This window comes from Diplodia corticola (genome assembly GCF_001883845.1).
Source record: "Diplodia corticola strain CBS 112549 chromosome Unknown scaffold2, whole genome shotgun sequence".
NCBI classification, from domain to species: domain Eukaryota; kingdom Fungi; phylum Ascomycota; class Dothideomycetes; order Botryosphaeriales; family Botryosphaeriaceae; genus Diplodia; species Diplodia corticola.
The window spans coordinates 208143-235139 of NW_017971481.1; the positions used below are offsets into that span (position 1 = coordinate 208143).

At 58.3% G+C, this 26997-nt stretch overlaps 6 protein-coding genes across 6 annotated transcripts; 4 read left to right on the forward strand and 2 right to left on the reverse strand.

The window, feature by feature from the left end:
• Positions 1–321: 321 nt before the first annotated feature.
• BKCO1_200064 (kelch domain-containing protein) lies at positions 322–1689 on the forward strand (the record flags this gene model as incomplete). The annotated part of the gene is made up of 1 exon (XM_020272568.1): positions 322–1689. The coding sequence occupies one exon, from the start codon at positions 322–324 to the stop codon at positions 1687–1689; it is 1368 nt and encodes a 455-aa protein (XP_020134848.1).
• A 3069-nt stretch (positions 1690–4758) lies between these two features.
• On the forward strand, positions 4759–6507 carry BKCO1_200065 (carboxylic acid transport protein; the record flags this gene model as incomplete). Its single annotated transcript, XM_020272569.1, has 3 exons — positions 4759–5315; positions 5382–6040; positions 6110–6507. 3 exons carry the CDS (start codon positions 4759–4761, stop codon positions 6505–6507), a joined length of 1614 nt encoding a protein of 537 aa, XP_020134849.1.
• Positions 6508–8366: 1859 nt separating this feature from the next.
• On the forward strand, positions 8367–9622 carry BKCO1_200066 (rna recognition domain-containing protein; the record flags this gene model as incomplete). Its single annotated transcript, XM_020272570.1, has 2 exons — positions 8367–8805; positions 8910–9622. The coding sequence occupies 2 exons, from the start codon at positions 8367–8369 to the stop codon at positions 9620–9622; spliced, it is 1152 nt and encodes a 383-aa protein (XP_020134846.1).
• Positions 9623–12827: 3205 nt separating this feature from the next.
• BKCO1_200067 (mfs transporter) lies at positions 12828–14592 on the reverse strand (the record flags this gene model as incomplete). The annotated part of the gene is made up of 4 exons (XM_020272571.1): positions 12828–13933; positions 13984–14037; positions 14088–14453; positions 14520–14592. The coding sequence occupies 4 exons, from the start codon at positions 14590–14592 to the stop codon at positions 12828–12830; spliced, it is 1599 nt and encodes a 532-aa protein (XP_020134847.1).
• Positions 14593–17746: 3154 nt separating this feature from the next.
• BKCO1_200068 (actin cytoskeleton protein) lies at positions 17747–18702 on the forward strand (the record flags this gene model as incomplete). Its single annotated transcript, XM_020272572.1, has 2 exons — positions 17747–17820; positions 17886–18702. 2 exons carry the CDS (start codon positions 17747–17749, stop codon positions 18700–18702), a joined length of 891 nt encoding a protein of 296 aa, XP_020134850.1.
• A 999-nt stretch (positions 18703–19701) lies between these two features.
• On the reverse strand, positions 19702–26689 carry BKCO1_200069 (transcriptional corepressor of histone; the record flags this gene model as incomplete). Its single annotated transcript, XM_020272573.1, has 2 exons — positions 19702–26634; positions 26687–26689. The coding sequence occupies 2 exons, from the start codon at positions 26687–26689 to the stop codon at positions 19702–19704; spliced, it is 6936 nt and encodes a 2311-aa protein (XP_020134851.1).
• Positions 26690–26997: the final 308 nt, after the last annotated feature.

Genomic DNA, 26997 nt, shown 5'->3' on the forward strand with positions numbered 1-26997 from the left:
TGGATGACGTGCCCAGAAGAGCAGCACAGCAGGGTGGCGGCAGAGAAGGCGCGTCTTCGGGGCTGAGCGATTCCCCGCTGAGGGGCTCCAGGCGTCGCTGCTGTTCGGGGGCGCCGTTCCATAGTCCGTGCGCCGGCAGCAACGGCAGCAGCGACGTCATGGCGTGAGCTCATACCTGCACCCATAAGCCCGCCGACGCTGCTCGCCTTAGCTGAACCCCAAACACCCCCCTCTCTGCCTCCCCGACATCCCGCCATCTCCTCTGCTTCGACCGTACAGCTCCCCATTACAGCCGCCACTACTCCCGCCACTACTCCCGCCATGGCACCCACCATCGGAGGTGTCCTCAATGCCGGCAAGGGCTACTTGTCGGGCGCAGCTGGCTACGCCAAGCACATGGCAACCCCCGGCCAACGGACCATCAAGGCTACCTTCTCGCCCATCGTCGGCGCTCCGCTGCCGCGCTCCGCCCACTCCGTCTCTGTCGTCAAGGGCCGTGCCTACGTCTTCGGCGGCGAGGTCACCGCTGGCCAGTTTGCCGACAATGACATGCACGTCGTCATCCTGCCCTCGTCGGGCGTCTCCGAAGCCGACTACTACACCATTTCCCCCAAGGCCGCCAAGGAGGATGGCCCGGTCCCCGCTGCGAGGAGAGGCCATACCGCCGTCGTCGTTGGCGACGACATCTTCATATTCGGAGGCGATGTCGACGGAACAGCCGAAGAAAACGGCAGGATCTGGGTCTTCTCCACCTCGCGCAGCAACTGGACTGCGCTCGACCCTGCCAACGCGGACGCCCCCGTGCCTCCGTCGAGAGCCTTCCACGCTGGAACTGCGAGCGAAGAGCCGACGCCCAAAGAGACCAAGGCTGACCAGGCCATCCTCCCCCAACAGCCTCCGGACCCTTCACAGACTGTGCCGGAACCGCCTGAGCCTGGTACCTGGGGAACCGTTTTCATTTCCGGTGGTAAAGGTGCCGATGGCGAGCTCATCCATGACCTCTGGACGTTCGATATTCGCTCGAGGATCTGGAACAAGCTGGCCTCGCCGCCCGGCCCTGCTAGGGTAGGTGCTAGCCTTGTGTGTGTTGGTTCGCGTCTTTACCTCTTTGGCGGTGTCAACCCCACTGAGCCTGTCCCCAGTGGTGTTTCCCACTTTGATGTCAGTGGCCTGTGGAGGTTCGCCGAGTCAGGCGGCCCTCCTGCTAGGACTCTCTCTGGCGAGTGGGAGACAATCGAGCATGAGGCAGATGCCGGCCCGGCCGCCCGTTCTGGCGCCATGTTGATCGAAGTCACGACGGGCAAGTCCGGACACTACCTCCTGCTTGTCGGCGGGTTGAAGCCGGATGTTCAAGAAGGCGGTCTGTCTTACCTCGATGATATCTGGGCCTTTCAGCTTCCTACCACGGTCGCCGCTACTCCGGCGAAGGGCCCCGCGCAGAGCACGGTGAAGTTGGACACCAAGGACGCAAATTGGACGGAAGTGCACTACCAATACATGAACGAAGATGGAGACATCGTTCCGGACAGGCCGGCAAGCTTGGCTGGAACGAAGGGTATGGACGCACGCATCGGCTTTGCTGCCACCAAGGGCACCGAGGTCGACGGTGCGAGCGTCATTGTTTGGGGTGGCTCGGACGAAACCGGAAAGACCATGGACAGCGGCTGGATGATCACTGTGGACCGGTGAAGAGCATCTGCTTGGGACCGGGTTCCCAAGGTCGGTCCAATGGCCCGGTGAGTGGGAGTGAAATTGAGAAAAGCGGCTCTGCATGTCTAGGAGCCTTGGACTGCTGAAAAGTGGCAGGGAATCTACTGGCGACTTGTTACTTGTTTCATGCTGTGCACACTTATACCGGCGAAACGGCATTGGGGCAGGTAGGAATGGAACTAACCCCATGACATATATTTCATGACATATATTGGATCATTTCACCTGTCAATCATTGCCTTCATGCAGCGTGCTCCTTTCTCCATGTCATCGGTCGTCGACCATGTTTGTGGAGCACATGTCACTACTCTCTGTCGACACGGGTTTAGCGGTCTAATAAGGTCGCACTAATAAGGTATGGGAAGCACAACCGCAAGCCCCTGACCGGATCGGGATGCCGGACCATTCGCTTTATTTACTCGAATAGGAAAGCCACCGACACTCTTGTTTCACCGAAGCATAATCGGTTTGTTACAGCACCACCACCCCCCTTCTGTGCTTTTAACTGGTATCAAACCGTTGGCATTGATGCTTTTGTTCGTTGTCAGGAATCAAGGCAAACAGTATATGTAAACCAAGATGTACAAGCATCAATTACCAAAAAGTAGCTTCTATGGCTCAGTTGGTAGAGCGCGGCACTAGTAATGCCGAGGTCCTGAGTTCAAATCTCAGTGGAAGCAATTCCTTTTGCCAACCAATCATCAAGAGATAGAACCGTTTTGCCAGTGTGGAATACCCGTTTGTTTTTGATCAGCGAAGCCTGATCCGACCTCTATTCCAATTTAGGCACTCGCAGCGTAGTAAGCCATGTCAGGACGGCGGCCGTAAGTGTCAAGCTATCTGTGTATCTATCGTTCGCTTTGTAACTTGTACTTAAGAGAGACTTCAAGCACAAGTCGATTAGCCAACATCTTACTTTCCCTAAAGCTCAAGGAAACGGCGAGCCACAAAGCTGTCGAAGCTTGTTGTGCAACGGGCGGCAAAAATTCTGCAAAGACGGGTAGTTGATTCCATGGGCCGGAGGTAGATGCGAGTGTCGGACGCGGACAAAGGCATCGGATCATTGGATCCATAGCGCCGGGGCGGCATATGTTGTTATAGCAGTCCGTGCTTGCCCAGCTTGCCGACACCTGCGCTCGCCGCCAAGCAAGGAGCCTCCCACAGCTCTTGCTAGGGTCTTGTCTTGTTGAGTAGGATCTGGACCCTGTTCGTCGCCCGGGAGGAATCGGAAGGTACGTCCCAAGTGGTGAAGGTTCTCAACCCCGGGGAGCCATGGTGGTCTGGGCCGGCATGGGTCCAGCAGTGCCGCTTGAAGACTGATTGCCAGTCTGTGGGGCAGAAGGTTGCGGGGCTACGCGGGCAGAGCACGAATCCGCTCGACGGGAATGCATTGGGGCATGTGGTTGGCGCGGGCTGGGGTGGTACTGGGTCAAAAGTGCGTCGCATTAACGATCGGCTAGCTGCCGTTTCCCCGTGGGCAGCGCCCCGCGCTTCTTCTCACGCACGCCCCACCCAAGAAAACCACCACACACCGCATCACGAACCAGCTGCCGTATGCTGCCTGCCTTTGCCGAAACCCCCTGGCGGGCCCGCTGGAAGCCGGAATCCGACGCTGCCGCTGGCTTGGCATGTCGGCAAATTCTGACGGAAAAGACGCCATGCTGCTGCTCCCATGAGCCACGAGACAACGCCACGCCAATGCGATTCATGTCACCCGCACGCCCAAGCATCCTCAACTCTCGGCCACAGCCATCATGACCATAGCCCGTGCTCGCCGCGCCCGACACGGCCTAGCTTCGCGCCCGGTTCAGCCGCAGAACGGCAGCCCTGCTATGTGCGTCGTACGATGGTGGCCATCGCACCACCCCCCGTGTCGCCCCGCCTCTAGCCGCCGTGGAGCCGGGTGGATCAGGGAGGAACAGACGCTGGACACGGCCGCGCCAGGTCGAGGTCGAAGGATTCTGCGGTGACGGCTGCCAAGGACGCGGACAGGGCGGGACATGCGACGGCGGCGGAGAGGCAGTTGGAGATGACACGGCACGCTCGCTGACGGCCTGGTGGTGCTGCGGTCGAATCAAGCTGGACAAGCCTCCCCCGGCGCGCCTGGCAAGCCGTTCCCACTTCTTCCCTCTCTTGGCCCTTGGCCCGGTGCTGCCTGTCAGCCCGCGGCTGATGCCTCATGGCGGAATGCCCATTACGGGCGCTTCACCCGTCCTGACTCTGCTTGCCGAGCCGTCGCTCTCGTGGTGGCGCTCCGCTGGTGCTTGGCGTGATAGCCACCGTCGGCCGTCGCCATCTTCGTCGACCCGCGACAGCTTTTCGTCTCCATAGCGGGGGCTTGGCGCACCGCGGGACAGCGCGGGTCCCCCTCGGTCTTCTACGCGTGCAGGGAAAAGCGCGCGCGGCACAGCAAATCTGGGGTACCTAGCCGATTCCGGGGCCGTGGGGTAAACTGTCCGACCAGTCCCAACAACCCATCTCCTGCTGTTCAGCTGCCCCAGGGAAAGAAGGTAGTACAAACGTATCAGGCGGCCCGCCGCTCCACGCCAACCACGCGTTCCAAGCACGCTTGTTCGAGCGAAGGCGCATGCTGAACGAGTCTTAGCCATTGCTAGCGCATGCAAGGACATGGTATTCGCCACTGCCCGAACTTCGGGTTTTACCGGCCTGGTCCACCCCCACCGTTGTCTTATCCAATATCTTGTCGTTCGACATGCACCCAAATGCCCCGGTCCCCGCTCGTGCCCTCTCCGCCAATCCGCTTAGCGGGCGCAGATGGGCTGTCCTCGTGGAGCGCGGCATCTTGGCCTGCTTGGCTGCGGCACCGCTGCGACCGTAAGCAAGCCATAGTGCTACCCCAGCCGTGCGAGTTTTTGGTGGGGGAGAGGCCCCGCACCACCTGTGTATTGTTCTATATAAGGCTGGCTGGCCAGAACCCGTGTTCCCTTTCCAGCCCAGCCGTCCTTTCGCCCCTCCTGTGCTCAAGACGCATTTCGCTGGTCACTTTGATCCCGCCCTCGCCCCTCCAGCCGCCACCAATCATCCACCATGCCGGCCGAAGGCGAGCCCGCGGAGCCCATGCAAAGGGGCGTTTGGTTTACCGCCAAGCAGGCCTGGGGCGACCTCTTCATCTGGAAGCAGCGCGTCGTCGTCACCAACGAATATGGCGAGGAGCGCACCGAATGGCAGAGCCCTCCCCCGCTGCAGAACCCCTTTACGCTGTTCGCCCAGCTCAGCCTCAAGGACTGGGTCTTCTTCCTGGTTGGCATGATTGCGTGGACCGCCGATGCCTTTGACTTCCACGCCCTGTCCATCCAGACTGTCAAGCTGTCAAAGTACTACGACCAATCGAAGACCAACATCTCCACCGCCATTACCCTCACCCTCCTGCTGCGTTCCATCGGCGCCGCCTTCTTCGGTCTCGCCGGCGACAAGTTTGGCCGCAAGTGGCCCATGGTTTTGAACATGATCATTCTTGGAGTCCTGCAGATCGCCACCATCTACAGCACCACTTTCAACCAGTTCCTGGCCGTCCGTAGTTTGTTTGGTCTGTTCATGGGTGGCGTCTATGGAAACGCCATTGCCATGGCGCTCGAGAACTGCCCGTAAGCATCCCATCACCCCCTCAGCCAGCCCCACGACGCACGTGCTAACCAACACTTCCGCACCAGAGTCAACGCCAGAGGCCTGATGAGCGGTATCTTGCAGCAGGGCTACTCCCTCGGCTATGTCTTGGCGGCGTGCGCCAACCTCGGCGTTGGAGGCGCGACGGACAGCTGGAAGACGGTCTTTTGGATCGCAGCGGGCATCTCCATCGCCGTGGGCATCGTCCGCATCTTCTTTCCGGAGTCACAGCAGTTCATCGAGGCGAAGAAGGCGGGCAAGAAGGCCAAGGCGCCGGGCGCCTTCTGGCACGAGACGAAGGTGATGCTGGCGCAGGAGTGGAAGCTGTGCATCTACTGCGTCATCCTGATGACGTGGTTCAACTACTACAGCCACACGTCACAAGACAGCTACACCACCTTCATGCTCACCCAGAAGGAGCTCGACAACAGCGGCGCCTCGCGCGCCTCCATCCTGATGAAGGTCGGCGCCTGCGTCGGCGGCACCATCGTCGGCTACCTCTCGCAGTTCGTCGGCCGTCGCCGCGCCATCGTCGTGTCCGCCCTCATCTCCACCTGCATGATCCCCGCCTGGATCCTGCCCGAGGGCGAACGCTCCCTGTCCGCGTCCGGCTTCTTCATGCAGTTCTTCGTCCAGGGCGCCTGGGGCGTCATCCCCATCCACCTCAACGAGCTGTCACCCCCTGCGTTCCGCTCCAGTTTCCCTGGTAAGTCTCAACCACTCCAACAACAACAACAGCAGCCCCTTTCCCCAAAACTGACATCGCCCCAACCAGGCATCACCTACCAGCTCGGCAACATGATCTCCTCCCCCTCGGCCCAGATCGTCAACGCCATCGCCGAGAAGACGTTCGTCAAGATCGCCAACGGCGACAGCGTGCCCGCCTACGGGCCCGTCATGGGCATCGCCACGGCCATCATCGCCGTCGGCATCGCCGTCACGACCGCGTTCGGCCCGGAGAAGAGGGGTCGCCACTTCGAGGCTGCGAAGGTGGCGGGGGCTGTTGAGGAGCCGGTCAAGGATGTTGAGGCTGGGTTTGGGAGTTTTGCGGAGCAGGGGGGCGTGGGGACGAAGGAAAGTGGGGCCGAGAAGATCGAGGTGGCGGAATACGCGAAGCCGGTGGGAGACGAGGAGAAGACGAAGGAGGAGGACAACAAGGAGATAAAAGTTTAGATGATGATAAAAAAAAAGAAGGGAAAATGATGGTTCTGTCATACACGGGACCGGAAGATGAGAGACGCTATTGACGCCAACAATATACGATTCGATGATAATGGTACTATCTTTGGCATGACCTGACTGTGAGACCCGAAGCTTTCTTCATGCTCTTTCGCCTTTCTACTCGACGTCCTTTCCGTGTCGGCTTTCCTGTGTTGTGCGACCTTGTGCTACCGCAATAGCGTTTCGAAGAAGCTCTGGACCCATCCGGCGCTTAAGAGGTCGGTGCGAGTAGTGCTGTGGCCTCACTACTACAGGCATGCAGTTCCAACCAGACATCCAGACACATCTTTTGGCAGGCGCGACAATGATAACATCCTGACGGCTTCTTTCACCCTGATGGCTGCTGATAAATTGTTCCACAATACTAATGGAACTGTCCCTGCACTATTGCAGTAGTACCTACCATAGTTCGTTTGCTGTGCGCACCGAAACGAAAGTACTATCCGTCGGAGTCTCTGCCCACGCTGGGCAATGCATGAATTCGATATCCCCTACACTCATATTCGCCCCCTCGGCTCATTAGTAACGAAATCCAAAGCATGGGATTACATCTCTCATCTTTGCATCGACAGAAGGCGGTTGCTAGGAACTCCTTTGGTTCCGTGAGTATCCCATGCTCGCTCGGGGATTTCTCGCCCATCGGTTCCCCGTCCTGCACTCAAACTCGTTTCGCGCCAAAGAGCTGAACACACGTTGCGCAGAAAGTTGCAGAGAACACCACGCGGTTCAGATCGTGTTTACAAAGCATAGTGTCTGATTTGATCGGTCGCCAGACCATTCGTCGGTGTGTGAATGCAGAATTTCGTATCAACAAACAACGTCCAGGCTTGACCATTGATCTTATATTCAAGTTGAGCGCAACCTTGTTCCCTGCACACACATAGTGCGCTAGAGACCTCTATGACCAGTCCACTTTCCCTTCATTGGAGGAAGCCATTCCCAGCCGCTCTGCACACATTTCCTGCCCAAACATGCACCAAAAAGCGGCCTCCATCCACCCCTGATCCAACCCCCGTCCCCGAACGTGCAAACAGCAAAAAGGAATTGCTTCCACTGAGATTTGAACTCAGGACCTCGGCATTACTAGTGCCGCGCTCTACCAACTGAGCCATAGAAGCTGCTGTTTGGTAACGAGGAGGTGAATATTTTGTCTTACATATACTACTACCCTGAATTCCTGATGAGGGACGAGATCAATGCCAATGGTTTGATACCAAGCAAAGGCACAGAAGAGGGGGCAGTGGTGCTGTAACAAACCAATTTTACTCACCCTTGGCCAATTTGCATCGGCGAAACAAGAGTAGCGCCCATCAGAGTAACGCGAGCAGTCTTGTCAATGATATGAACACAGCTGGCTCCTGTTATTCCTATAGCCGTCGGGATGATAGCTTGCCATCAACCGCTGCTATGTGATGAGCCGATCCCTTCATGCGACATGACTGGCTCGTGAACCTTGCCATTTCAGCGTGTCTGGATTGTCAGTTTTGCCCGGAGCACACAAGGGGAGCCATACACGTCGCATCGCTCATTCCTGAGCTGGCTGCAACAGCCTTGGACCACTGGAGCGGGCCAAACCACGAGCAGGCGAGCATTTAGGGTATGCGGGGCTCTAACCGCATTCGGAAGTTCTGGAAGGGGTGTTGTTCCGGCCGCCGACGGACGCCAAGAGGTCGCGCGTGCCGTTCGCGCAGCAACTCGCGCTCCCGCTCAAAGCTTCGAGCTCCAGTCCGGCAGCTCCACCCCTCGACACTCCAGCCTCTCGCACCTGCTTCGCCTACCACACCACCTCCGGCCTCAATCGCGCACCCCCAATGCCGTCGCGCTCGCCTTCCGCGCCGCGCAGCCGCTCGCGCGGTCGCTCCCGTACGCGTTCGCCGACGCCCGCTCAGTCGCACTCTCCACGCCGCTCCATCACGCCGCGTTCCGCATCGCGCTCGCGCTCGCGCACCCCCAGCCGCACCCCGACCCCACGCAGCGACAGGCCCGGCCGGCGCAATGGCCGAGGCCGCAGCTACAGCCGCAGCGTCTCGAGGACCCCGACACCCGACCGGGGCGCCAGGCGGTACAGCAGGCGCAGCTACAGCAGGAGCTTGAGTCGCGACAGCAGAGGCAGCAGAGACAGATCGCCGCCGCGAAGCTCCAAGATCGTCGTCGAGAAGCTCACAAAGAACGTCAACGAAGACCACTTGCGTGAGATCTTCGGCACCTACGGCCGGATACAGGACCTGGACATGCCCATCAACCGCCAGTGTGAGTTCCCGACTGACTCCTGCCACGACGCGAGCGAGCGAGCGAGCGACCAAGCTCTTCCCAACGCCCGTAAAAAAAAAAAACCATTCTAACCGCCCCCGCAGTCATGACCAACCGCGGCACCGCGTACATCATGTTCGCCGACGCCGCCGCCGCCGAGGCCGCCATCGCCCACATGCACGAGGCCCAGCTCGACGGCGCCGTCCTCACCGTCTCCATCGTCCTCCCCCGCCGCCGCTTCTCGCCCGGCCGCTCGCCCCCGCCCGCCCGCCGGCCCCATCCTCCCCCGTCCTACAACGACCGCTTCATCGACGGCCCCCCGCCGCGCGCCCCGCCGCCCGGCGCCGCCGGTGGCAACTACGGTCGCGGCCCCCCTCCCGGAGGCCTTTACCCCGGCGGGCCGTCCGGACGCTATCGCTCGCCGCCTGCGGGTCGTCGCGGGTACGGCGGTGGCGGTGGTCGCGGTGGCGGTGGTGGTGGTCGCGGCGATTACTCGTACAGGCCTAGGTCGTACTCAAGGTCGCGGAGCCCGCGCAGGAGCAGGAGTCGGTCATATTCGTCGCGTTCGCCGTCGAGGACCCCACCACCGCCGAGGAGAGGAGGAGGAGGCGGCGGCGGCGGCGGTGGTGGTGGTGGCAGCGGTATCAGGGGAGGTGGAGGTGGGTCTTATAGGGATAGCCCGCCGCCGCCCAGAGGTGGTGGTGGGGGCGGGAGCGGCTCTGGAGGACGTAGGCGGAGGAGTCCGAGCTATAGTAGCTACAGCAGCTATAGCGAGAGAAGTCGGAGCAGGAGCAGGGGGGGACGGGACAGGCGTTGAGGGAAGGCAATGGCCTCGAGGGTTTGAGGGAGACCCGTCGCTTTAATAGCGGTGTTGTGAGAGCAGGCGTGCGCTCAAAGCTTGTCTCCACTCGCGCGTGCTCGGTGGGTGCGTAGCACGTGGATGAGTACATGACGGGGTGTTGAAAAAAACAGATGGTCAGCTATCTTTTTTGCATGGTGGGATGGAGCATGATTTCCATCTTCTACCATGAGCGTTGGCGCAGCCGGTTCCAGGGAAGGGAAAGAAGAAGAAGGCATCATCTCCTTGATTATTGAAAAGTTTCCGAGATCGTTTGGGGAGAAGAAAACAAAAAAAAAAAGACGGCAACCAAGGGGCATGCAGAGGCAAGAAAGAGTAACCGGTTATTTTTGTACAGTAAGCATTATTATTTCCAAAGATGGAATAAAAGAACCAATCGATTCATCATAGAGGCGCGCGCGCGCACACATGCACACACATACATTTCAGGTACTACTACAACAGCCTCAGTAGAAGGGCCTACCTAGCCCTAGGAGCCGGGGGGGCGACCAGACCACTCGCATGCATGCATGCCTTTTTGCCCCCACCCCTTCCGTCTTTTGCTGCGTTAGCGCCCGCCCGCTCGCCCTTTTTTTTTTCTTTTTCTCCCCGCTCCGAGACCACCAACCAAACTCCCCCCCCCCCCCCCCCCCCTGCAACCCCTCCCCTTGCAATGCAGTCACCCTTTTTTCAGACGTTCGAAGTTGTTTGCCTCCTTGCTTGCCTCATTGGGCGGCGTGCAGGATGGATGGATGGATGGTGGGGGCCGGGCGGGCGGGCGGCGGGAGGTTGAATACCTACCTACTCTGTTTTTTTTGTTTTCGATTTCTTGTTCTTCGGGCTGATTTTGACGTGGGCACTTAACTAGCGGATAGTTGAGGCGCGTTCTACCTAGGGGAGTTTGGTGAGACGATGAGGTTGTGAGGGAGTGGTGTTTTTTGCTGAATTTTTTTTCTATTTTTTCCCAATGAGCGCGAGTGCGTGAGTGAGCGAATAGGATTTCTCAGAGGTTGTATGTAGTAGTAGAAGAGACTGCCTAGGGATCTACTTCAAACGGCTGGTTTTTTTCTCTACGGCCGTGCGGAATAGGTAGGGCGAAGGGTTGGGGTGAGGCGGGCGGTTGCCACGAGTCATCGCCGCTTGAAATGCATACATTTGCATATCTATACTTGTGTACATATAAGGTCTCTGCTCTGCTTACGGCCGTGGCCAGAGCAAAATCGACGCAGTCCTTTCCTTTTTCTCGAGGGAAACGTCGAGCGTCAAACGTCTACAGCGGTACGGCCGTTCGCCCCCCCAAGCAATAGCTCCTACGCACGGGGTAAACAACGTTCCCCGCACTCGAGTGGCTGCCTCATGCACACGCATACTCTGCTTACGGCCGTGGCGGACGGAACGGGGCACAAAGAAGGTTTATTATGGAGGAGAAAAAGTCAAAGGTCGAACGTCTGAAGCCGTACGGCCGTGCTGTGCAACGGAGGAAAGAAAGACTTACCCGTCGAGCGCTCAGCCGGCCGTTCCCCGCACTCGAGTTGACCTGGGGTTCCTATGTTTTCCCACCACGGCGGCCGTCTACAATCGACTACTTCTAGGACACCACGTATAATGCGTACCTATTCCGACACCTCCAGCACCAAACGTCTGCACTGCCTGCGGCCGAGCACTTACTCACAGTGCAGCCGACGATCGGTCGTACCGTATGCGGAGTACCGCGCGGACGGGTTGGGGGCGGGCGGGCGGGCGCTTGTCATGCTTTCGCACGGATTACCTATTGCCAATCAACAGGCGGCGATACTTTCCACGAAAGGCCCAAGAGCTCGTCCAACCTCGAACATAGCATTCCATACGGCCGTCGGCACAAGCGCGCGAAACGGGCAGCGACTCGTGGAGTGGTGCGAGAACATCGTCATCACTGCTGCGACTGGCCGCCTAGGTAGGTGCTCCCTCTTGCCCTACGGCCGAACCGTATTACCGCATCGGGAATCGTCTGTATTGGCGCGGGCGGGCGGGCGCGCGAACTGCACGAGGGAACGGGAGCGCCGGTTTTTTTTTTTTCTCATTAGTATTCGGATTGTCGGTTGGATCGACACTATTGTTACACAGGTCAAGGCCCTGGATTGGGCGGAGTGCTGTCCGACGGTGTGGGGGCCATGGGCAAAGCGTTGAGAGTGTGGTACACAGTAGTAAAGGAGTCATCAGGCGGGCCGCCGGGACAGCCCGAAACCGCCCGAATTACCTATTGCTCCCCGCGAACACCCAGTACATCCCTCACGCACGCACGCTCGCCAACCTTTCATCGCGAAAAGGTCGTGGCCCACACACGCGCGCGCGCTTCACTGCAAAGAGCAACGTGGGCGTTTCAAATGCCGTGCGACCAAGGCGGAAAAGCAAAGCTGCATACTGCTGCGAAATTTTTTGGGGAAATCGGAGCCACGCGACCATTTTCGTAGTCTGCTATTGCTCCAACACCATTGCGGCCCACAGTGAGGCAATTGCACGTGATAATCCGCGCCATGATATATAACCACCAGAAGCCCGAATTGGTCGGGCCGTGTTTCGGCTCACGCGTGGGACGACAGCACGTCTTTTTTTTTTTCGACATTTCATTCTTCTCTCCCCTACGCAACGACTCCATTATGTACGACGCCAGCCATGACCGCCCCCGACCAAAACTATGAACAGCTTGAAAAAAAAAAAAGAGGACGGAACCAATCAAGACTCCCGCGCCCGAAACGTAAAGATGAAGACAACAAAAACCACTACCCAAACGAATGACCAAGCAGAACCCCATGTCATCGCATGCTGCCCAAAAACACTGACAGCTGTATCGCTTTGAACGCTAGAAAGAATGCTTCGACGCTCAACCGCAGAACCCTTTCGTCTAATTTGCCGTCGAGGTATAGGTACCGACTCCGGGAAAAAACAAACAAAAACCTCGACTCCAAAATCCAGACTCCATAAGGATCCCCATTCTACTGCGAGAGTCGAAACTATGAACAGAATTCGAAGCATGAAGGTGGAGCAAAGTATTCATGAAGGCCGTGGAGCATCATTCAAGAAACCGTTTCGTCCCGAACGCCGCCAACTCTCTTTTTCAGTGTCCGCCATTTACCGGGTTTTGGTTGCTTTTTTTTCTTTTTCTTTTTTCACACCCAACGAGTCCACGTTGTCGACTTCGTTCGTTTCAAACTTCCTCTTCGACGGTGATGCGAACAACATCATGCTTCCAGTCCTCATTCTCGGCAGGCATCAAGCGGCACTTCGCAACCGGGTTGACGTGCGTCTCGCGCTTGTGCTCGCGCTTGATGAACGGAATCTGCGCCGCGGCGGCGAGCGCGACCAGCGCGCTGACCCACCAGGGCAGAGCGGTGAAGCCATCGTGAGCGCCCATGCCGTACAGCAGCCCAGCGATCGGAGAGGCGAGCGTGCGGCATGCGGCGCCAGTGCTTGCAGCCAGCCCGTTGATCTTGCCCAGCGTCGAAGGCGACGGCGAAGCTTCCTTGATGAGGATGAGGAGGAGCGGATATGCCACAATCGAGAAGAAGTTGCGCACGGTGAGACAGGCGTAGATGGCCGGGTAGAGCATATCCTCGGGCAGAATGACCAGGTACGGCACGATGAAGTAGGCGATGGGGTGGCCGACCGTGACAACGACAAAAAGACGCCAGACACCCATCCAGGCAGCCATCAGAGGGAAAACGACGGCTTGGATAACCAGGGCGATGATGCCGTTGATGCTGAGGATCAGACCGACTTGTTGAATCGTCATGCCCAGGCCACCGGCAAGCGGCACGGCAAGGTTCTTGATGTGGTGCGCACGATGATCTTGCAGGAAGATGGGAAGGAGGACATCATACGTCATGCTGTGGTAGGTGAAGATACCGAGAGCAATGACGAGCATCATGATGTTCTTGGAGAAGACAGAGAAGGAAGCCGAAACCTCCTTGCCATCGGCCCTGATGGTCCACGTTTCCTCGTGTTGGACATCGACATCGTCGAAAGTGCCGTAGGACTCGGTCGCCAGGTTGGCAGCTGCGTGGGCTGTGGCACCAGCAGTGGGCATGAGAGGCGTCTCTGCATGAGACTCTTGCAGGTCCTCGGCAGTGCTCCAGGGCTGCATGTCCGGGTGGGTCTCCTCCAAGAAAAGATAGCCAGCAAGAATTGATCCGAGCAGCATGAGAGCGCAGATCAGGTTTGGCAGGAGATAAGGGAACCTGTCGAAGAGGGAGCCCGGCGGGAAAAGAGCAGGGAAGTTTTTCGAGGGTTCGGCGAAGTATCCGCCAATGGAGGCTGGGGTCCGTCAGCACGCCATGTTCACACGCGCGACAGGAAGTACTTACGGCCAACGATTGTTCCCACGGACCACACGAAGGGCATGACGGCATATGCGCGCGCTGGACGACATCAGTACTGTCTTCGGCATCGGGGGCAGGTGCACACTCACGCTCGTGTTCCGGCTTATGAACGATCTCACCGACCATGGTCTGGATGACGCCGATGTTGCCGTTGAGGATGCCACCGAGGGCGCGGCCGGCCAATGCGACCCAGAAGCTCTGGGCGAAACCGACGATCAGGAGCGAGAGGAGGGTGCCAGCGCAGCCCAGCAGGAGGACGGGCTTGCGGCCGATGCGGTCACTCAGGCCGCCCCAGTACATGCCGGTGAGGGCCTCGGCCAGGGCGAAGGCCGAGATGAGGATGCCCGAGTAGAAGGCTGCATTGTTCTCGTCGGTGGCCTTGTAGTGCAGGACCAGCTTCCAGGCGTAGGGGAAGATGGAGGTGAGAGCAATGGGCTCGGCAACTCGGCAAAGTGCTGCGACGAGGTCAGCGCAGGCGCGAGGGGAGAGAGGGGAGAGAGAGGAGGGGGCAGGCGGCGTACCAAGCACAAAGAGCTGCGAGGTGGGAAACTTGCTCGGGTCGCGAGGATATCTTCTCTGGGGGGTAAGAAACATGTCTCTTCAACTCAGTTTTGATCTTACGGTTGAGCGGACGCGCAACCTGGCCAGACTCTTCAGCAGATATGCACCGCGGAGTCAGCACGTGTCGACGCGGGACGGGGGAGGCTGCCAAAAGACGACGAATCAACTCTACTCTGTAGGAACGGAAGTGAGAGAGGAGGCAGTTGTGAGGGACGGAAGCGGACGCGTGGTGGCGCTCAAGGTTTTATCTTTCCCTTCGCACCGGCCGAGCCCCGAGATCAGCGCCGTGCAAGTGCGGTGCGACGGACCTGCCTGGCCTGTGCGTGCCATGCGCCAGCCTGCCGGCGCTGGTGCGCCTGTGCGCCTGTGCACCGTAGCCGTAGCGGGAAGCGACTTCCCCCAGCAGCGCCAGAGTCTCCCTTGGTCTCCCTGCCACCGCCGACGCCGAACCTTCACGAATCCGGGGTCAGCAGATCGTGCGCCCGCCAGCCCGCCGCTCTCTCGACCCTCCTCGACCCTCCCGACACCCCCGGATCCCGCAGCCCGCAGCCCGCAGCCCCGAGCTGCACACCCACCGCGGCAGGACATGCTGTGCGCAACGGACGTCGCGGCGCCGGGGCCGTCCTGGCGCCTGGTCTCCAGCCGCCGCGCAACAGCCGAGCGTGGCCTTTGGGCGGCCCATGCCCATGATCTCCCGGTGTCGAGCATCCAACGGCAGGGCCAAGTCGTATGCCGTTAGCGCCGACGAGCATTCACCGCAGCGCGTCGGCTGATAGGGCAATCCGATGTCGGCTGGGGCCTCACCTGCATGGAAGGCCTGCCCGTGGTGCCCGTGCGAGCCCGTGCCCGCTCCGCCCAAGGGCCAAAAAAGACGACACGCCTCGCCGCGGCCACGCGGGGAGCCCGCCCGAGCGCCATTTGCGGCGTTTGCTGTGGTGTTTGCGATGCTGCCCCGCTGGCAGTCATATGCCTCGTGAGGAGGGCGCAAAGGAGCGGTCTGCGTGCCGCTGCTGCTAGCCTGCGGTCGCGCACACTCCACCAAGTCCTCGTCGATTTTTTTTGCCTGCTCCGCCGTTGGTTGGCCGCCTGGCACGGACTGCTCCTGGGCGGGTGCGAGCCTGCAGCCGACAATCGCGCTCGAGCGGCAAATCGACCCGATGTGCACTGCAGAAGCCCCCTCCCGCCGCGGTCTCACCTCACCACAGGCCATGCTTTGCCATGTGCGACCCGGCCCCCTGCCGTGTCGAGATCAGTGCTGCAGTGGGCGGGCGCGCAGAGCCGCTGGCGCATGCAATGCCGCTGCGCCGTTCTCGGCTCGCCCTGTCCTGGCTGCATCCTCCGCACCACCCTGCGCCAGCGTGCCAGCCTTATGGTTCGGCTGACCACGGGTCTTGCTCGGTACAATTGTCCTGCAGGGTGGACGGCTAGCGAGGGCCCAGCCAAGGTCGACTGCTCCGGAAATTGCTCTCAGGGTGTTCTCCCCTAGAGGGGAAGCCCGTCGCCTGCCCTGCGTTGTTTACCCCTCACTCCCGCACCAGCCATCTCGACTTTCCTGTCCGCCTGACATCGGCGATCTTACGGGAGAAAAAGAAAAGAGATGGTTCCAGGCACGCCCCGGTGGTGTGCTGCTCGCGAGTCGCATAGCGCTTGCTCACCGCTGATGACTCCTGTCCCCATATTGACCACGGGTCGAGATAAGAGAAACTGGGGCAGAGTGCGGGCGCCGGCTCGAATTGTCTGGTAAATTACGCTCGTCTCCGTGAATCCGCTTCCCTAGCGTTGGACTAGCAGGTAGCTTCCGGCCACGGCGTCCGGACATCCGCGGGACCCTACTACCTAGCCTCGATCGTTAGCATCGCCTCATCTTTCGCCGCACGCGCAACGTTGAAACGGCCATCCATTCCATCACGCGAGCAGTATCCAATCCGGGGAAGTTGTAGTCCACCTGAAACTCTCCCCGACTTTCCGCATCCGGCAACCATCCGGTGATGCGTCTGTGGTGGTACTCAGCTGCTTCGCGACGATCTTGGAATCCGACTAGTGACCACTGCACGCCTTGTTTTCCCCTGAATACTGAGAGTGCATTTCTGCCAAAGCTCGGCCCACCTATTGTGCTATGTATATGACCATGGTTGCCCAACCCAGATACATCCCGGGTTCTGACGACAAAACTAACTCTTCGCCGTCTGTTCAACAGCCCCGATGCTTGCCCTTCGGCCACTTCAGATTACAGAGGACAGTTCAGGGAAATAGTAGATCCACATCGCTCTGGTGTCGGTCTTGACCCGGATCTTCGTTCAGGACCAGGTCGAATCTTGCCGAAGGTTCTTTCAACAGTAGATACGCTCTTTGCCGGTGAGCGCTATGCTTATGACTGCGGCTGAGGTTCGAAAAATGACACATGCACCGTTTAGCGGTAGAATAATTCATCGATTTCTACTGATCACTTGAGTCCTGATGTACCGAAGACTCTGAGAGACTAAGCATGTTCGTGCCACAGCACATCCTATTTACGACGCTGGTTCAGCTCGCGTTCTCATCGGACATGAATTAAATCCGGCCGTCGGTCAGGTGTGCGGCTTGAATCCTGACAAGAGTCGAGCGAACATGAGCTCCAGCGAAGGCGGACCTCGAGCTTGGAGATTCCAGAAGGTCCGGTCGACTCAGCCACACTCAACGAAAAATTCGGAATCGATGCCGACGGTCGAAAAGCGATCCGAGGCCTGGCGGGACGATGGCACGTCAGGTTTGTGGCTGCGGCCGTGGCGCGACCAGGCAGCCGCGAAAACGGGAACGAGACAGGCTGGCACCTGGGAATCTCGTTTCTCGCATTATTACAGCTCTTTGCGCTAGCGCGGGGTTCTGGAGGCATCGTCACATGCCAGAGGTATTCGTGGCCGCTGCCGGCCGGGTAGCGAAATGGAGGCAGCGGCCATCAAGATTTCGCCACGCCGCACAGCCACACATGACGCAACGGGCCACGACGTCAGATCATTCCCTGGCGCCCGTGCGCCTGCCCCCGCCGCCCCCCAAGCGTGCAAGCACTTTACCCACTCCTGGTACATAAGCCCATCGACGTCAACACCTCTCGCCGCTTCCCATCCACAACTCCTCTGATACCCACACTCTACACACAGACATTTCCACGCTCCACACAACCCACCTGATCTTCACCACTACCGCAACAATGGCCTCCGTCCACGTTGAGAACATTGCCTCTCAGACCACCGAGAAGGAGGTCCGCGACTTCTTCAGCTTCTGGTACGTACAGCTCCCGCCACTCATCCCAGTCAAGCGTTCCCAAAGCTAACGCCTCCCTTCCACAGCGGCAAGATCCAATCGCTTTCCGTGACGCCCCTCAACGAAGGCACCCAGTCCGCAACCGTGACATTCGAGAAGGAGACGGCCGCGAAGACGGCACTGCTGCTCGACAACACCCAGCTGGGCCCGGCGCAGGTCAAGGTCACGTCGGCCAAGTCGTTCGAGGACCTGGCCGGCGGCAAGGGCTCGCCCGACCAGGGCGAGGCAGGCAAGGAGGAGAACCACAACATCCCGCAGGAGGACAAGCCGCGCAGTCGCATCGTAGCCGAGTACTTGGCGCACGGCTACGTCATCAGCGACAACGCCATCGAGCGCGCCCTCGCCCTTGACCAGCAGCACGGCGTCTCGAACCGCTTCACCACCGCCCTCAAGTCGTTCGACGACCGCTACAAGGCGACGGAGAAGGCGGCCGCCGTCGACGCAAAGTACGGCGTCTCGCAAAAGGCCGGCGCCGGCTGGCGCGGCCTCACGTCGTACTTCGACAAGGCCCTCGGCACCCCGACCGGCCAGAAGCTGCGCCAGTTCTACGAGCAGGGCAACAAGCAGGTCATCGACGTGCACAACGAGGCCCGCCACCTCGCGGACCTCAAGAAGCAGCAGCAGGCCCAGGGCGCGCAGTCGTCGGCTGCCGGCGAGACCAAGGTCCCCACCGCCGAGGAGGCCGAGATGGAGGTCGTTCCCGGCACCGACAAGACCAAGTGCAACTGCCACGCCGAGTCCGGCAAGTGCCCTTGCGAGCCCGGCAAGTGCGCCTGCGCCGGCTGCGGCAAGAGCACTGAGGCCGCCGCAGCCTCCGAGAAGACCGCTGCCCATGCTGTGTGAACAAAAATGGAATTGCTTCCCCAATCAAAAGGGAGAGAAAACGGGCATACTGTGATACCCCGAAGTTGTTGAGAATGAAGGAAGCGGGTGGTTTGGTTGGAGGACGATCCGATGAATTTTTTCATTTGCCCCATTGTTTTCCTTTTTGACACGGCTTTGTCTCTGTTCAGAGCCTGAAGAATACCAGCAGGCTTTTGGTTTTCCCCTTTTCATCTCATTGAAGCGGCTGTCATCAATTTCGTAGGCAGGGAGGAACGTGCAATTACTATTTTTTCCCGCTTGGAACCTACGTGCAGTGCGCCATGTGCCCATTGGAGTGAGAGTTGTTCAAGGAGGATTGATTTCTCAATACCGTCTGAGGAAGTCATCGTTGCAACTGCGTATGTGACTATTGACTCGAACGATTGCTTGAGATTCTTCTAAGTTTTACTGTTTGTATTCTAGACGACTTAAGGCCGAACCCTTTCGCCGACTTGACATCTCTAACCCCCCCTTCTTGACGACACTCCAAGCCGTAGAGCTCAAGGGATCGCGATTTCACTTCCAAGTACTATGCGGTGGATTTTGCCGTAAAAAGGGAAATGCTAGGCAGCAACGCCGCCGGCAATACGTGCAGCCAGCACACAGGGCGGTGCGACGAAGGAGGCGCTCTCGACTTCAATACATGCAAGTAGGTAATCGAGCCATGGCGTCCTCCACCATCCGACAGGTAGCACGGAGTGACTACCGATATGATATGCGGTCCCGTAGTGCCACCACATCTCCGCCTCCTAGCAGATATCTTTCGCTTGAACAGGGAATGTTGTGATGATGTTGGATGCTGACAGAATATAACGGCGGGAAACAACACTCTCCATTTCTTTCCCCAGATCCCCAGTTCGACAAGGAAAGACCAAAAGAGAGAAAGGAAGAGAGAAAGGAAGAGAGAAAGGAAGAGAGACAGGAAACCACAAATATGCATACAAGCACGCCGACAACGACAAACCACCATACCCCACCCTACGAGCCGCCCTCCCCCCCAGCAGCAGCAGCGCCACCACCACGACCGCGCCCCCTCCCCCCTCTGCCCCTACCCCTCCCACCCCCTCTCGACCCCGGCCCGCCTCCCCTCGTCTTCTTCGCAGCAGGGGCGGTGTTGTTGGCCGCCGACTTCCTCCTGCCGCTCACCTTCCTCGGCTTCTCTTCCTGTTCTTCTTTCTTCTTCTTCTCCGCCGCCTCCGCCGCCGCCGCCTTCTCCTTCTCCTTCTCCCTCTCCTCCTCTTCTTCCGTTGCCTTCTCCCTCTCCTCTTCCTCTTCTTGTTGTCGTTGCTTCGCCTTCCGCTCTTCCTCCTCCTTCCTCGCAGCGGCGGCGGCGGCAGCCACGGCGGCGGCAGCAGCGGCCGCGGCTTGTTCCGCTGCGCGAGCGCCTTCGGCCATGTCTTCGTCGTCGGAGTCGTCGTTGATTTCAGAGAGCTCACTCTCGTCGTCGGCGGAGTCGTGGATGCTGGCGGGGGCTGTCGATGTGGCGGTGGTGGTGGTGGTCGTGGTGGCGGCGGCTGGAGGGACCGCGAGGGTGTTGGCGGCGGTGGTGTTGACTGTGGGGATGGTGGTGGTACTGGTAGCTTCGGGTTTGGTGGAGGAGGAGTCTTCGTTCGATGATGGTGGAAGCTCGGGGGATGGCGACAGCGGGGTCTTGATGTCGTCGTTTGCTGGTGCTCCGGCGGCCGTGGCCGTGGCCGTGGCGGACGAGTGCTGGCTCCCCGTTGGGAGCGGGACTTCTTCGTTTCCGTCATCGTTTTCGTCGTCTTCTTCCTCTTCCTTGGCGGTGACAAGCGTGTCGTTGTCGTCATCGTCGGCGACGGCGTTTTCCTCAATGTCTTCTGCGTCGGCGGGCCCCGCTTCGTCAGCTGTGCCGTTGCTCTCGTCATACGTGACCGCGCCAGGGTATCCCTCCGGGCCTTCGTCCTCTTCATTCATGTCCTCGATCTCCTCAATTTCCTCTTCGCTCTCGCTCTTGTTGTCGCCTTCTCCTTCGCCTTCTCCTTCGCCTTCTCCTTCGCCTTCTCGTTCTCCACCGGCGTCCGCCCCGGCATCCGCCGCATCCACGTCCATCGCATCACTCTTGACTCCAGCTTCCGCGTCATCTGCATCCGCACCCACACCCGCCGCGGCCGGACCATTCGCTCCAACGCCCGCATTCTCTGCATCGCCCACCAGCGGCAGCGCAGGAGGCGCGAAAGCCCCTGCCATGCCCGCACCCTCGGCAATGCTCGGTCTCGCCGGGCTCGCGCGGATCGGCATGTTCGTGACCGGTGTCGTAGGTGCAACGACGGGCCTGGTGACCGCCGCGTCGGCCTTGCGCATGAGTTCGCGACGGCCGACGCCCTTTGCGCGCGGTTTGGGCACCGCGGCGGCGGCGGCTGTGGCTTCGGAAACGGCGGCGGGAGTGGTGGTGCCTGTTGTTGGAGCGGTTGTGGGTAGGTTGTTGTTGCTGCTGTTGCTCATCGACATGACACCGAATGCACCGGCTGCTGCTGCTGCTGCAGTTGGCGGAGGCTCGTTTGTACTGGCACCGTCCAGATTCATGATGTTTTGCATGGACATCATGTTAGTGCGCTCGTATGTGGGTGCTTGAGGTTGTGCGGGCGCTGGGGCAATGGCTGGGGCTATGGCTGGGGCTGGGGGGGCTGTGGGTGGTGCAGGCGGTTCCGGCTCCGGCTGGAGAGTTGGGACCACCTGTTGGTACAGAAGCGCATAGGTGTCACCGATTAAATCATCGATGAGGGTGGCCTTCATGAGGTTGTTGTTCAGGCGACGGAGCTCCATAGCCTCGCGCAGGACGTCAAGAACGTTGGACTTGGTTTCGGGGTCGTGGCACCACGCTTCAAGGCGTGCGGCTGCCGAAGTCCACTCCTCGTGGTTGATTGACTTGAAGACGGCGTCTTCGTGGCCTTCTGGAATCTGTCCTGCACGTCGGAGCATTTTGAGGTATGCATGACACAGATTCTGCCACAACTTTGTGTGCTCGAAGAATTCGTGATTCCTACGCCTGACCCTCTTCGCCAGGGCCTCCATGCCAGCTCTATCGTTTGTCTCAAACAGTAGCTGGATGAAGAACTGAGTATAACGCGTTGTATAGACAAAATGCCGACCCAAGCGTTCATACTCGGGCTTCCAAACCTGCAGCTGCATGGTCTTGGTGAAGACCTGCTGCGAGAACTCGCTCTTGGCAGTAAGTGCTGCCATGTACTTGTCTGCGGGTGCCGGATCTCCATAGTGGATATGCGCAGCTCTCGCGGTCATACGATGATGCCAATTAGATTTGTCTGCAGAGCGAAGCGTTTTGAGAACTTTGAGGACATAGTCGTCCCACTCGTCAGGGTTCTCGGAGTCATCTGTCGTCAAGACGGGAACCTGCCTGGCATAGTGAGTGGCTTGGAGCTTGGAGCTTGCTTCTCTAGACTCAAGCTCCCTTCGTTGCACCAGCTTGTAGAGAATGGACAACAGCTTGTAGTGGGGCTCGAGGATGGGTTCTCCACGACTTCCCTTCTTGCCCGGAAGTTCTTCGATTGCTCTTGTGAAGCAAGCCACAACCTCTTCGACGCTTGGGCGGTTTCGCGGTTGGATGGTGCCTTCTTCCGCCTCATGCAGCTTCCACAGACACTTGCCGAGCATGAAGTGGGACAGCCAGTTGTCGGGCCTCCTCGCGATGGCTCGTCTGAATAGACCACTGGCAAACTTCCACGCAGCCACCGGTGTCATGGGCGAAAAAGGAACCGACCTCAACACCTGATGGGTGCTGTAAAACCGCTCCTCGGTATCTTTGAGTGCGAAAGCCTGCATAGAGAGCGGATCACGAGAGGACGAATAGATGCGCATGCCGAAATCTGCGTAGAGCTGCGCCATTTTATTGGCGGTATCCTCTGAAGCGTCGGCGTTCCTGATAGCTGTCGCGACTGCCATAGAGTAGCAGTGGATGGCTGTTCTTTGGTGCTGAACGAGCTCCGGATCGCCTTTGTTGACCTTTTCAGCAGACCATGCCACCATCTCATCGATCTGGTAGTCGTATGCTTGTGCCTGTGAGTACCACGTCTCCCATCTTTCCGAGTCATACTCTAGGTCCTGACCGAAGAAGGCTGACGCGATGTTGATGTCTTCTGTTGGCACGGGAGCTTGTCGCTTCTGATTCTGAGACCTGAATCTGTTCAGTGCAATACTTCCCATCAGGAAGTACCAGCCTCGCGCCGCAATGCGTGCATTTTTCACAGGTATCGGTTTAGTCGATAAGTCGCCGACGCCATTGACACACCTGTAAAGGTCCAAAGGATTGACCGCGGACTTGATGAAAGAGAGGTACTTCATCTTGTTCAAAAGTAAGTCCTCGGCGCCTGAAGGTTTAGTACGCGCCAGATACCCGTGAACAACATCAATTGTCGATCCAAGCTGGGTCCTGTGCAGATCCTTAACGTTCATCTTTCGCGCTTGGTACATGACGAAGTCGATGATTTTGAGAGCCGTCTTCTGATCCATCATGTCGTGATCGCTCGGATACTCCGTCAGGTCCTCAGCATTGGTAAAGCAGAAAAGACCGTAAAGATCATAGAGCACCTGACAAATCACCGTGTCTCGGGTCTCGATGTCAGCAATGTCGTCCGTCTTGAACCACTTCAAAAGCTCGTCCTTCATCAAGCGTAGCAGTGCTTTGGTGGAGGCTGAACAGAAGCCACGAATACCGAAAGCGTAATGGACATGGCGGAGGTATTCAAACTTGTCCTCGGTTGGCTTTGGGAAGAGCTGGCTGTCTTGTGCCATAGCGTCGCTGAGAAGACGCCATTGCAGCAACCAGCCACGTACCATGGTGTCGTGCAATTTGCCCATGAACGCAGTAAATGCTGAGTTGAAACGCCCCTCGAACGTTGGCTGCGGAATCTGGCCAACGCGGATCAAGTCCTCAAAGACGGTGACGGTACTCAAAAGCCAAAGGAGCTCTCCAATCGCATTCAGAGACGACCGCATGTGGCTTTCATCGATGCATTCGAAAACGTTTTCAACCGTTGCAACCTTGAGGATTCTGTCGAATATTTCATCGATAACTTTGATCGACTTGAGTAACTCGGCTGATCGCTGCTCGAAGCCAGCCTCACTGTAGGCCTCGCTCTTGATGTCTCTGACAAGGATTTCGATACTCCGGAGGTAGCATGAGACAGCTTTAGGAGGGTAATCAATTGCCTCATACGCTTGCCGGAGACGCTGCCATAGAGACAAACGCAATGACACGTCAGCGCTCGAGACAAAATGTACCATTGCTTTCAGCGGCGAAGGTCGGGCATCTTGATTTGCACCGAAAGTTGTACCGTCTCCTTCAGGCTCTGGGGTCATAGCAGCATCCGTTTCTTGGCTGTCGCCAACTTCAGTGCGTGATGGAGGTTGTGATGCGTCCTGTTCGGAAGACTCCAGTATCGGTTCGAGACTCTCAATGACAGACACCGGATCTTGTTCATCATGCTGGAAGACCCTCATAAAACAATCTTTCATGTTGATCTTTGTCAACTCCCGCTCGGCTGCCTCAGCGGAGAGCTCAGGCATAACAGCGTTGTTGGGTACGTAGATGGCAGGGCCGGGCAGCAGACTTGCAATGGTCTTCAGCTCCTCAATGCAGGTTACAACGTATTCCTGAGATACATCATCGGACACGCTCAGATGAAAAGTTGATGTCCACAGGTGTCTGAAATCCAGTTCATCGATGATCGAAGTTCGCCCGTCCGTAGCTCGGTATGCCATGGCATCTCGGGCTAATCTTGACCACCTTTCCAGCCTCTCTCTTTGTAAAATCTGAGTGGACACATCAACACTGCTGGTCGGATGCTTGATCAGTGAGTAGACGTCGAGGTGAAGTTCGAAGATCGTCTGAGCCATCTCAATCAAATGAGTGTCTTCTTGGTTCACTGCTGCCAATCTGCCTGCCGCTTGCTGGTGCAAGATCCGTGCGTCAAGGGCCGACACCTCGTCGTGCATACGTTCGAAGAGAAAATCGTCCACATTGACGAGTGCCTGTACAATGATTCGCTTGAGGTCATCAGACCACAGATGTCTCATGTAGCTTGACTGAGTGTCTTCAGGATCGGGAAAAGCCCCGGGCCTGAGCATGCTCTGGAGCCATGACCACATGAGTTCTTTTATCGGCATACCTTCGGTATCTGCAAGTGGCGGCCATTTGAGTAAGCAATCTGAATCGAGGATGGGTCGATTTGCTCTCTCAGAGCCTGATGATTTTGTGTAGCCCAGGAAAGCGTTAAGCCCGGCTTCGCGAGAAGCGCTTCCTAACATGTCGATCGAGTCGGGGCCCGTCAGGATTGGGACTGCCTGTGGAATGAGCTGTTGAAGGATTTTGTAAAGATCTTCGGCGGCTGTTTTGAACCCCGATTCTTCCATTTTGGTCGAATTTGTTCTCTTATTGCGCAGCATGTCCCTCACGACCTTGGGAGACTTCAATCCCTTGACCTCCAGCTTTGCCAGCATATCTCCGACGACCTCATACAACCAGTCGTCAGCTTCATGGAATTGGCGCAACTCGTCCTCCACATGCTGTTGGGACGTGTCTGCTGCAGTGACAACACTACCCAGATTAGCATCGCCAATCGATTCACGCGCTCGGATCCGTTTGCTTCGTCCACGGCCACCCTCTCCAGACTCGGGGAGACCAGCTGATTCTGTCGACCTTTTTCGCGACGATGCAGGTGGTCGGTCAGAGGCTTCTACAGACGCTCTTTCGTCAATTTTTGCTCCTTCTTGGTCTGCTTTATCATCGCCAGCCTCTTTCATCTCCGTGTCTTCTGTCTTCTCGCCAGGAGCCTTTCCATCCTTCTCTTCCACGTTTGCCTGCGCTTCGGAGGGCTGCCCTGCTTGGTCCGCTAGCGGTTCTGACGCCGCGGTATTCGTCGGTACTTGCTGAGTCTCGACGGTGTTGTTTGGTAAATCAGAAAGGGTCAGAGTCACGAGTATCCCTGGGCCCGGATCAACCAGGCGTTGTTGCTCTTGAAGGTATTCGTTCAAGATGGCGTCGCCCAAATGTGTCCAGTCGGATTTGATGGGGCTCAGAGGAATATGTGGCGAAGGACGACTTAGAGCTTTCTCCAGAGCATCACGTCGCTTCACATCTCCTGGTAGGGGAGCGAAGGAGAATGGAGCTAGTCGTCTCTTCAGAGCGGCGGATAGCTTCCTTCGCCTCAGGGCGGAAAGTGGTTGTTGTAGCAGTGATAATGTGTCCTGCAATTTTTCCACAAGCTCCCGCAACTGTTGGCCGGCGAATCCTTCTTCGAGGCCAGGAAGACGCATGATGCTGTCCAGCCCCTCATCGTCGCCGTCCAATACGGCCTCTAAGCAAAATCTCGTGATCCTGCTGCTTCCAGTAAGCGCTGCAACTGAAGCAGTGCGCGCCCACAGGTCCAGATCCGAGTCGTCTTTATCCAGAGCTTCAGCAAAGTAGCGAAGTGGGACGTCTACAGCCGCTGTGGACGCAGCAGCATCCAGTACAAGGAGAGCTTGCTGTCGCTCCCGTAGACTGTGCTCGACCACTTCCAGCATGAATTGGCCATGGTTTTTGTAAGACAGGTGTAATATCTGAGGCAGAGTATTAGGTGCACTGTCTGCAGAACCGCCCAGCTGAGTCGGACCAGCCTCATGGTCCTCCTGGAATATGAAATCATAGTCGGGGTCTCCGTGAAGCTCAGAGCGACGGTATTCGGAAAGCGATTCCGGGTATTTGAAGATGTCGGAGTCAAAGAGAGCTTTGTAAGCTTCGATAGCGTCGCGGTACGACTTGGGGCCCTCGGAGTGGTATTTGAGGGCGGTCTGGTACAGCTTCAAAGCTTCCTCGATTTGGATTTCCTTGGTATCATCGACCTCCTCGTCCGACTCGACGTCCGACTCGATGTTGATAGCTTTGAACAGGGACTAGCATCGGCGCGTTAGCTTGCGGACCGCCTAGTCTAGTGCGCACGCTGACCATGGTGGGGGGATGCGTGCAACGCAACCAATTTGTGAATGAGAGCTTCGGGTCGGCGCAAGCTGCCAGGGAAGGCAGTAATTGCGGGCGCGGTCTGTGACGGAAGCGTTTCGGCGGCAGCCTACGCCATCAGAGAGACCGGGGTGACAGTGAGCGAAAGCGCGATAGTGAGGGTAGCGAGCGGGCGTGGGATAGCGGCGGCGGGCGTGGGTGAAGTGTGGTGGGCGGGTGCGACGCGGCGGCGGATACTGCGGTGATGCAGCGCGACAGGTACCGGCACGAGTCGCACGAATCGCGCGGGCTGGCTGCAC